At 34.1% G+C, this 11,319-nt stretch overlaps 1 protein-coding gene across 1 annotated transcript in view; it reads right to left on the bottom strand.

Annotated features, from left to right (window-relative positions):
* DMD (dystrophin) overlaps positions 1-11,319 on the bottom strand; it is a 1,970,015-nt gene that overhangs the window by 1,079,248 nt on the left and 879,448 nt on the right. Inside the window, exon 44 of the mRNA XM_059385278.1 lies at positions 7,923-8,070. Coding sequence (XP_059241261.1) covers positions 7,923-8,070 — 148 coding nt within the window. The remainder of the gene's footprint in view (positions 1-7,922; positions 8,071-11,319) is intronic.

The raw sequence follows: 11,319 nt of genomic DNA, 5'->3' as shown, positions 1-11,319 counted from the left end.
GAGAGAGGGAGAGAGAGCGATAAATAACAGAAGACAAGTTACAAAAGGTCATGTCTTAGGAAAAAAAAAACATAGAGCACAAATGTGTATAAATAAAGAAAAGTGTAAAAAGTCCTGAGAGGGAGGGGATTGGGACATAGCAAATAAGAGCTGGAGCTAGAGTGGAATCCTTAAGCAAAGAGAAAAGCAAAATTAATCACAGGAACAGGCATTAGAAGGAAGGGTAAGAAACTTTGAGAAAAGAAACAGCAAGATCAGTGTGGCTAGAACATCCTCTTTGCAAACTATTACACTTCATGAAAATCACTTATATTAGCATAAATCTTATGCTTCATCAAATAATAATTTTAGATTCATATTGCTTCTATGTTGATGTGAGCAGTGATTTTTTTTTTCAATTTTCAATTTTCAATTAGCATGCTTCACTTTTATTTGCAGATTCTTACTCTCTTGATAATTTCTTACTCTACTCTGAGAATGGGGATCCCTTAGGGATGACATGTTTTTCATGCATTTTAAGAAGTTCTTTACTGCTATGGTTATTACAATAAGTTATAGTTTTGGTTCTTGCTTCTTTCCAATAATGGGTGGCAATCTGTCATCTTCTTAAACATGCCATGCTGGACAACAAGAACAAGTCATTGGGAATATCCAATTATTTTAATATACTTATTTTATGAAAGACACATTTGATAGGCAACAATTTAGAGTCCCTCTATGAATTTCTGCACTGTGCCAAACCCCCAATAAATCTGTTATTTACTACTTCTGAAAAGATGCATAAGAGCCAAGAAGTTGTAGAGGAGTTTCTAAGCAGCAATAAAAGGCTAACCATATTTACGTAAGAATGAAGTGCCCAACTGTTTAACTGTATTAAGACTGAATTCTCCTGCCACTACCAGCAAATAACATTGAAAAGTTCACTGTAAGATGTATTCCCATGTTTATACAATGCTGTAACCCTAAAGCAAGTGATGAGAGACAAATTCTCTTTGCACTCAATTTTCATGCTCATTCCCTTAATGTTAGTTTGTGCCCTTTAGTTACAGAAACTGGGACTACAGAAAATCTTCATTATTGCTGGGGAAATATAAAGGGCTGGTGATAGTATGAATTATTCTTAACATCGGGGTCCCAATGAAGGGCAACAGATGGCACAAAATTTTTACTCAAGTAATTTTTCCATCGAAGTTCCTATCAGCATTTGAGTCCCAGCAGTGAGGCTGTTAAGAAGCCTTCCAACTCACCAGCCAGCTGGTGAAAATCAGCACTGTAAAAGCCGACTGTATAGAAAACATACTTGTATTCAATTTGGTCTTTTACACCATATGTCTTTTTCTAGATAGCCTTTGATTTAATCCATATTCACTCAAAATCGTTCATCTCCTATAAAGTAATTTGAAGGGAGTAGATTACCAATTAGGTATTAGAGTACCTCCAAAGAAAAGTACCAAAATTTGCTCTGTAACAGATAGTGTCAGGGACTTACACACATCCATTTAGTTCTTTTTATTTCTGGGCAATGACACCTGCTGCTTGAGGCCTTTCTGGACTGCAAATTGGGTGAGACTTCCTTTATGAGAAAAAGAGACTTTTCACGGACATGCCTGTCTTCAACTTTTGGGCAGGCCCTATGTAACTCCAGTGTACTCTGTGAATCTAAACTTCTGAGACTTAGATCTTTTAAAAAATACTTTTGATTTTTTTTTCCCTCTATCACGAATAGCCAAGGTAAGGCAGAGCTGCAGAGCTGCCAAACATAGACTCTTAGATTCTTCTTTCTTTGCCTCCCTCCCCTACTCCAAAATACCAGTGCCTTTTTTTTCCTATTTATCATTTCATCTGAGAGTTCACATTAATGTTCTCATACTATAACTACACAGTCTCTATGGAATTTTCCATTCTTCATGCAAGCTTCCAATTTGAGAAAAGGCAAAGTATATTCTACTTAACTGGGACATAAATTTAAACTAAGGTTTTGAGATTTGATGGTGAACATGAACACTACAACATGACATATTTAATCCATGTTGACTTTATCCTCAATACAGTGAATTAAGATGTATCACTATGTTACAAAGTAAACAGCTTTTAATTGAATTTGTTTACAACAATATATATAAATATATTGCACATGTACAATATGATATATATTGTGGAGGAGTAAAACATGGTAGCACTGAAAGATATACCAGAAAACTAGTTAACTTCACATTAAAAAGATGATGTTTTGCCTAAAAACATCAGTTAACTCATGTCAAAATAGCACACTGCTGCTTCACTCCCTATGTTGGCTTAACATTTGTTGATTTAAAGCCTACAAAGTTTCATCTAAAAAAAAAAAATCCCTCCTGGGACGCCTGGGTGGCTCAGTTGGTTAAGCAGCTGCCTTCGGCTCAGGTCATGATCCCAGCGTCCTGGGATCGAGTCCCACATCGGGCTCCTTGCTCCTCAGGGAGCCTGCTTCTCCCTCTCCCTCTGACTCTGCCTTCCACTCTGTCTGCCTGTGCTCGCTCTCGCTCTCTGACAAATAAATAAATAAAATCTTTAAAATAAAATAAAATAAAATAAAAAAATAAAAATAAAAAAAATCCCTCCTCTGTTTACTTCTTAGTAGCTTTTAAATGGAATTTCTTAAGATTTAAAGGTATCATGCTTATATTCATGGCAACATTCTTTAGGAAATACTGTTAATTTTTATTTAGTCATCTGTTAATGGGAATTTGGGTTTTTTCCACCTTGTGTCTATTATGAATAGTGCTCCTATGAGCATTCATCTACAAGTTTTTGTTTGAACACATGTTTTCAAATCTAGGAGTGAAACTGCTGGGTCCTATGCACATTTTATGTTTAATATATTGAATAACTGCAAACTACTTTTCAGAGTTGAAATATGGTCCACTAAGCAGCATTACCCCATAAAACAAACAGTTTCTGTTTCTATGAATAGCAGGAATATTCCACTCTTTTAAATATTCGATCTAATGGTGATTTTTATAATTTCCTCTGTCAATCTCAAGAATTTTCAACCCCATTAAATAACAGTTCATGTTTTAAAGCTTACTGCTTTCTACTCCAGAAGGACGTGTAAAACTAAATGTTAGGACATGTTATGATTTCCACAATCCCATTTTCACTCAAGGTACTTGTTGGCATACCAATTCACTCTGTCACTATATGAGTTAATGTTATTTTCATAACTTTCTTTCATGGTGTTCAGCTTTCCCTTTGAAAACTCCCATTAACATTTCTTCTTGTTCTAAAATGAGTAGGCAGAAGTGTCAACTATCTGAGGAGGATGTGTTTGGCTGAACTAGAATTTTCCTCAATTCCTAATCCAAGAGATGTACTTTGAGAGAACTGTCATAATTCATAAAAAGAATAGGTTTAATGAAATTATCAGGTTGCCCAATCTGTATTTCAGATGGTTGGGACAGTAATTCAGTAATAAATAAATTTTTGTTTTTATAAATATAGGCTAATCACTTACGAAGAGTGATTAGTTACAATAAAGTCTTTCATTTAATGAGTAATTATTTTGTGGAAAATGAAACTCTAAGTGCTATCTGCACATCTATTTTTTATTCCTATTTAAGAGAAAAGATAGCAGAGGCATGGAGAGACCTAACACACTTTCCTAAGATTCTGCAACTTTTAAGCTAAAAGAGCTAGGATTTGAACCCACACTTTCTGAATGTGGCTTCCAACCTCTTAGCCAAACTTCTGAACTTCTATTAGAGCCTAATATAGCAAGTCAATATTTTTATGGGTGACAGAACTTTGTATATGCACTCAGTTACTGCTGGTGGAATAAATATACAAGAAGATGCATAAATAGGGGTGCCTGGGTGGCTCAGTCAGTTAAGTGGCTGCCTTTGGCTGAGGTCATGATCCCAGAATCCTAGGATCAAGAAGCCTGCTATCCAACTACTCCCACTGGTGTTTCCTCTCTCGCTGTGTCACTTGCTGTCAAATGAATAAATAAAATCTTGAAAAAAAAGAAGCTGCATAAATAAATAAATGGAAGTATTAACAAATGAATTTTTGGTGGCATATAACATAACTGATATATTCTCATGCAAAAAAATTAATTTTTGGAAAGAGATTTCCTATTGTGGCATGACACATTTTTAGAATATCTTGAAACATGTGAATTCACATATTTAATTTTATCATTAACTTGGGACAGACTAAAAAAACACTGGGTTGCATGGAACCAGACCATCTATCTGTTATTGGCAGTCACATTATTTTGACTGACACTACCAAGTGTTAGTAGGACACTGATTTATCTTTTCTCAAGTTAATGAGTTAAAGAAAAGGCAGTTTGAGAGAAATATATATAGAAAAGCATACATGTATATACTTTTTATTTTATTTCATATTCAGACATGATATTTTTTCTAAAAATTATACATATGAGTCTTTAAACTCCAGTGTACCCCTGTGTGTATCTGTTTAGTATATGGGCAGATTGGTTGATTTCCCTCAAAGCAACCACTGCCAGTTCATGCCAACAAATCTGTCTGCTACTAACAGGCACCATCAACATTCTGTTCCTTAAATAATTTCTTAGCAAAATTTTAAACTCATTCTCTTATTTATTGTTATTCAATCAACAATGATTATGGCCAAAATAGCTGAAATTATCAGCAATTCTATTTGTCTTACTAATGGTGGTACCTTACAGTGTCCTTCTGGACTTGTTTTCTGAGACTTAGAAGAATAGAAGATAACTGTGGGCATCTTGTGTGTGTGTGTGTGTGTGTGTGTGTGTGTGTGTGTGTGAATGCATGCACATATGCATGTACATGACTTTGGAGCTTCTAAATAGCTAGGGGGAAAAAAAAACACCTTTACTATTTAGAGGATTTGCAATATCATTCACAGTTCTTTAGCTAGAAGAGCTTTTCCCTGAACATGCAGAATTCCTTTTCTTATTTCATGTATAAGTTGAGTAAAAAAAACCAGACTAAATAAAATATCTTTAAAAAAATTCTTCAACTAAGGGGAAAAGTTTTGATAAGATGTTTAGCAACAACAACTAAACCACATTGTCAAGAACTGAGGATCTTTAGACATTCTCAAGGCATTTACAAGCGTAATACAGTTGCAAGAGTATGCAGAAGTAAATGTACTAAAAGATCAAATGGTATCAAAATCCTTTGGCATGGATATCCACTTCTGGTCAAGTTGGAGTAACAGGGACTGGATTTAACCTCCGGCAAAAACTGAAGAAAATGGACAAAATGTATGAAATGATGGTTTTGAAGACATTAGATACTTGGTAATAAAAACTACTGATCTCTGAGAAATTAGCAACAAATGAGGTGACCCCATAATTGCTGCCACTTATTGTCTAGAGAGTGTTCCAGGCTACAACAAAGGATAAAGAAACCCTCACAAAGCTAGGAGGTCTCTTCAAGTTCATGAGATGAAGCTGGGACTTCCAGGAGGCCCAAATGGCTAGAGTTTACAGGGCAGAGTATCAAACAGGAGAAAGATACACAGAGAGAGAACACTGGAGACCCCAAAAGGACTCCCTTCCAGGCTTCAGCTGGTCCTGATCAGCTTTTATATGTGAGCAAACTACACATAATAAGGGAGAAAACTATGCAAAAAGATGAAAAGTAACAGCCACCAAAGCTTACGCACAGCTGGGAATAGTGCCTGTTCCTGCCAGCCACTGTGGAAAATCTCATCATTCACAGGGCATCAGAGAGCATACTCAGAAGGGTTTTGCCTCAGTAGCAGAGCAAAATTAGCCCCAGACTTATGTTGTTCTCCTTAAAATTCACAAAGTCTAGAAGAGAGATGCTCAAAAGATCAAATTGCTTCTAAGTAAATTAACTGTGTCTCAGAACAAAGGTCAAGAATATTTATTGGCACAAAAACACCAAGCACTCAACAAGTTAAAATTCACAACATCCAGCATCCAGTCACAATGTCCATTTGTCCAAAGAAGCGGGAAAAAAGACCCATAATGAAGAGAAAACTTAATTGAAAATGACCCAAAACAGATACAGATGGTAGCATTAGTGGACAAGGATATTATAATTGTATTCCATATTTTCTAAAAGGTAGAGGAAAGATTCACAAATTGAGTAGAGACATGAAAGATTTAAAAAGACTCAAGTCACACTTCAACAAGGTGTTGAATCATACAAAACAACAGTGTCTGGGGTTAAAAATATACACTAGATGGGATTAACCACAGATTAGGTAATGCAAAAGATTAGATCGGTCAATTTGACAATACAAATCATATAATATGATTTACACAGAAAAAAAGACTGAAAATAAAAAGAACACAACATAAAAACAATGCCTTAAAAATTCTAAATTTGAAGAAAACTAAAAACCCATAATTCAAAGAAGCTTAACAGATCTCAAGAACAAGAAACATGAAGAAAATTATACCAAGGCACATCATAAACCAATTGCTGGATTTCCAAAAGCACTCCCTAATAAACCTTCTATATGTTAATCTCCATCTCAAAGGGGGCCTCCCAAAGATGCTGACTTGAAATATGTACCAAAATCCATATCAAAACAGCTACTCTCTGAGGAGGAGAATGTAAGGGTACATATACTTCTGCATTGCTTTATTATTTTTATAGTGAGTATATATATATTTTTAAATAATAAAAACAGGTTAAAATGTACCTTGTATAGGTTGTCTCTGGAAAAGGTAAGAGGTTTAACATCTCAAGTATACCCTAATGGCATGTATTTTCGAGATCTCATAATGCTATATTAGCCCCAAATTCACTTTAGTGTTATTACAAAATATATTTTCTATATGATGGCAGATTGAGAAGCCATGGATTTCCTCTATCTTCAATGCCAATGCTCATGTATATAGAAGTTTGATGGATATATACATAATTACATAAGATTTTAAGATTATTCATATTATATGTTCATATAGCTTACCTATATGTATGTGCTTACTTGCTTACTTTTTTAATTCATAAGATATTTTTGCTATGCAAGAAATTATATGAGAATAGAGAACTGTAAAGTTGAATATGATGCTGCTTTTATGAATGCTGCATTTTGAAATGTCTGAAATTAAATTATGTTTTACTTTGTTTTCATCTGTCTTAATCAGTATTTTATGGCATTAAAAATTGGCTACAACACAAATCTGCTTGATTTAAAATTAATACATGGACAATTTGAGCTAAGAATTCACCAAAATATTTTATACTTGGTGTAATAAACTCAGTATTTCTTGTACCTTAACTATATATTTTATTACCTAAGTTATAGCTTCCAAAATCTAATTTATCTTTATCTGTATACTCAAAAGACACAGCAAGTTGAAATTAAACTGTATGCTGTTTATAATCCACATGTTGCATTTCCATTAACATAAACCATAAAAAAGTCAGTAAATACCACCAATTAACTCTGCATTGTTTTGGCCTCTGGATGATCTCAAAAGGCATTCTGTCAACAGAATATGTAGAAATATCACTACATCACCACAATTGTCTCTAGGGAAACAAAACTGTAATTTTGTCATGATGGATATTTCTAGAAACTTCATTATTTCTAAGTATACCACAAATTCTCCTGGACAGGATTCAACATAAAGCAAAAACACACACTGCTACAAAGCCACAGGACATCATATTATAAGATTATTTCCTATATTACAGACTTAACTATATTTCTCAGTTCATCAGCGAAACCAGTTAGATCTAGACTAACTCTCACCCTGACACAAAGAGTCAACAGCACAGGCTCCCAACATGGTCATTCTGATGATGTTCTAGTACATGTAGTGATGACAACAAAAGTCGAGAATTGTAAATTTCCTTCATCCTTTACAACTTGAACTTAAAGAAGTTAAACAGCTGTGATACTGTGGTGAAGATAAAGACAGTGTGAAAAAAGAGATCGTAAAATCTTACCTTTAGATACCATTTGTATTTGGCATGTTCCCAGTTCTCAGGAATTTGTGTCTTTTTGAGAAACTGTTCAGTTTCAGTTAGCCATTGATTAAGCATCTTCATATCATAATGAAACCGCCGCCATTTTTCCACAGATCTGTCAAATCGCCTAGAGGTGAAAAACATGGATTGAAAAAGTAAATGGATTATACAAATTACATTGACATAGCATATATGTTATATATTATATGGGTAAGGATATTATTTTGATAGTTTCTCACATTTGTAGATTTCAATTTCAGTTAACAGAACTAAATGATATTGAATAAAAAGGATGAATTTTTAAAAGGCTATAATTTTCATTCATATTTCTTGACTGAAACAAAAATAAAAACAATTGTGGAGTATTAACATTTTCTTCCCTATGAGCATATTTAATTTTTTAAAAATCCAGGAATTTAAAAAACATATTAGCACCTAAGAAATTAAGCATTTCAAAGCTAGATATTCAATAACAACATATTTTTTGGATAAAAATCTAATTATCTGCACTGGATGTTAAATATAAACAGTGAATCATTAAATTATACTTCTGAAAAGAGTATTACCCTATATATTAACTAAATAGAATTTAAATAAAAACTTGAAGCAAATAAAAACAAATTATTTCATGAAGCCTATCAATTTCTTTATTACTTTTAATTCAAAGGGTTTATTTATTAAAGTTCTCAAGCATCCAGGATGACAGATGTAACCAACTAACTGATATACTAGTTAGGTGGTGATTATTGTCTTCCTTAAATCTTCTTGTTTTACTGTATCTGGTGATATTTTTAACTGGAATGCTGAAGGAACTCAGTGCAAGGTACTGTGTTAATATCACACATGGAAAGAATATTAAGAAGGAGGTACTTGATTATGCTCTGGTCACAGAAGTGACAGAGGCAGAAATGAGCCAGGGTTGTATGTTGACCTTAAGACAGTTGCACTAAGAATCACCAATTAAATCAGTATCTTTGCAGGTGGGATCTTGACACTACTATTTTTAAAAGCACCCATGTGATTTTAACATATTTTCAAGGTGAAAAACACTGTAAGTTTTACATGTTTTTTTTTTTTAGAGAACTTCTTCATTCTTTTATTTTATTTTTTTTATTTTTATTTATTTTTATTTATTTTTAATTTTTTTTAAATTTTTTATTTTTTATAAACATATATTTTTATCCCCAGGGGTACAGGTCTGTGAATCACCAGGTTTACACACTTCACAGCACTATTGGGTACATGTTTTTTAATTAAAAAAAATTATTAACATCTAATGTGTATGTGACTCTCCAGGTTTACACTTCACAGCATTCACCATAGTACATACCTTCCCCAATATCTATAACGCAACCATAAGTTTTACAGTCTTAAGGGGGTTATGAATTACTGGGTCTCCTGAGGCCTGTCCAAACAGGTATTTTCTAGCATTAAACCAAAAAACCATCCTGAGAATTCCTGGCTGTGGGGCCGCCTCAGAGTCAAGGAGCCTGTAGGAGTTCTCTGAGGTCTACTCTTAAGATGTAGTGGGTTATAGTTTTGAATATCTCGTTTCATTTATTCTTCTCCTACCCACTTAAGCCTCCATGTTGCATCACCACTTCCTTATATCAGGGAGAGCATATGATAGTTGTCTTTCTCTGCTTGACTTATTTCGCTAAGCATGATACGCTCTAGTTCCATCCATGTTGTCGCAAATGGCAAGATTTCATTTCTTTTGATGGCTGCATAGTATTCCATGATTGGGAGGGAGACAAACCATAAGTGACTCTTAATCTCACAAAACAAACTGAGGGTTGCTGGGGGGAGGGGATTTGGGAGAAGGGGGTGGGATTATGGACATTGGGGAGGGTATGTGCTTTGGTGAGTGCTGTGAAGTGTGTAAACCTGGTGATTCACACACCTGTACCCCTGGGGATAAAAATATATGTTTATAAAAAATAAAAAATTAATTGAATATCTCAACATTTTTTTCAGATATCTACCTCCATTTAGGAAATTAAGATAATCTTAGAACTTAAATAATGCTCCAACTCCCTATTGTTTCAACAGGAAAAGAATGAAATTAACGTTTCTTTAATAGTCACTATGAGCCAGGCACTGGGCTCCATGTTTTTACTTATATCATGTACTCTTAAAACACTTCCTTCAACATAACAATTATTATTCCCATTTTCCACTGAAGAAAAGTGAGAGTCTGAGCAGTCTGTCTAGGCAAATGTAAAGAGGAATAAAATGACAGAAAGGGAATTCCCAGATCTCTCTGGCTTGAATGGTGACTTTCATAGTATTCCATGCTCTTTGGTAGGATTTCTTTTTCTTCAAGATGAAGTCTTACTAGCTAAATAATTCAAAGCAATAGTTGTCAGGATTTTATCTTCTTTATTATCTCCCAAATAATGAATCTACATATACAGTGCATTTTATCAGACATCACACTTGATTATTAACTGTATTTCTTTCTTTTTTAAAGGTTTACTTATTTATTTGAGGGAGGAGGGACAGAAGGAGGAGGAGAGAGAAACTTAAGCAGACTCTGCACTGAGCATGGAGCCCAACATGGGGCTCAATCTCACGACCCTAAGATCAGGGCCCTAAGATGACAACCTGAGCCAAAACTAAGAGTCAGACATCTAACGAATTGGGCTACCCAGGTACTCGAACTGTATTTCTTACTTCAAAAATACCTAAAATAGTATTTTGGTAGTATTAAAAAAGGCAGCAAATGGTAGCGAAAAGGGGTAGACTTTAACTAGAAATAGTTTAAAAGTAAGAATTCAGCCTTTAATATTTAAGGACATTCTTGGGTTGATCAAATGTGATATAACCATCAGCTACAAAATGATCTTGGAAGTATTCTGTGTGGTGTAATGATAATTTTGTTTCCATATCTTTTCAGCACTATATAATACACAATAAATGACTTAAGATACATCTTAAGAGTTTAATCTCTATTATTTTTAAGATTTTATTTATTTGAGAGAGATGAAAAGGAGGAGAGGGAGAGGGACAAGCAGACTCCTTGCTGAGTCCAGAGCCCAACATGGGGCTTGATCACTAGACCCTGAGATCATGACCTGAGCCAAAGTCAAGAGTTGGATGCTTAACCAACTAAGCCACTCAGGTGCCCCAATAATTTATCACCTTTAAAAGAAAATTGCACACTGCATGTCTCATAATGACTCACATCAATGGAGCCAAAATTTTTGTTAAATGAAACTTAAAAATGATGAGGCATAGTTGTTATTTTTCCATCTTGGTGAGACTAGATTTGATTTCAATTTTCTTTATATTTTTCTATGTTGTTAAGTTTTTCTACAATGTGCATTTCATACTTTGATATTCAGAAAAAATACAGTAACTTCAAAATAATTTT

The sequence above is a fragment of the Mustela nigripes genome, chromosome X (assembly GCF_022355385.1).
Source record: "Mustela nigripes isolate SB6536 chromosome X, MUSNIG.SB6536, whole genome shotgun sequence".
Taxonomy (NCBI): Eukaryota; Metazoa; Chordata; class Mammalia; order Carnivora; family Mustelidae; genus Mustela; species Mustela nigripes.
Note: the sequence above shows the minus strand (reverse complement) of the source record. Positions and strands in the feature narration are given on the sequence as shown.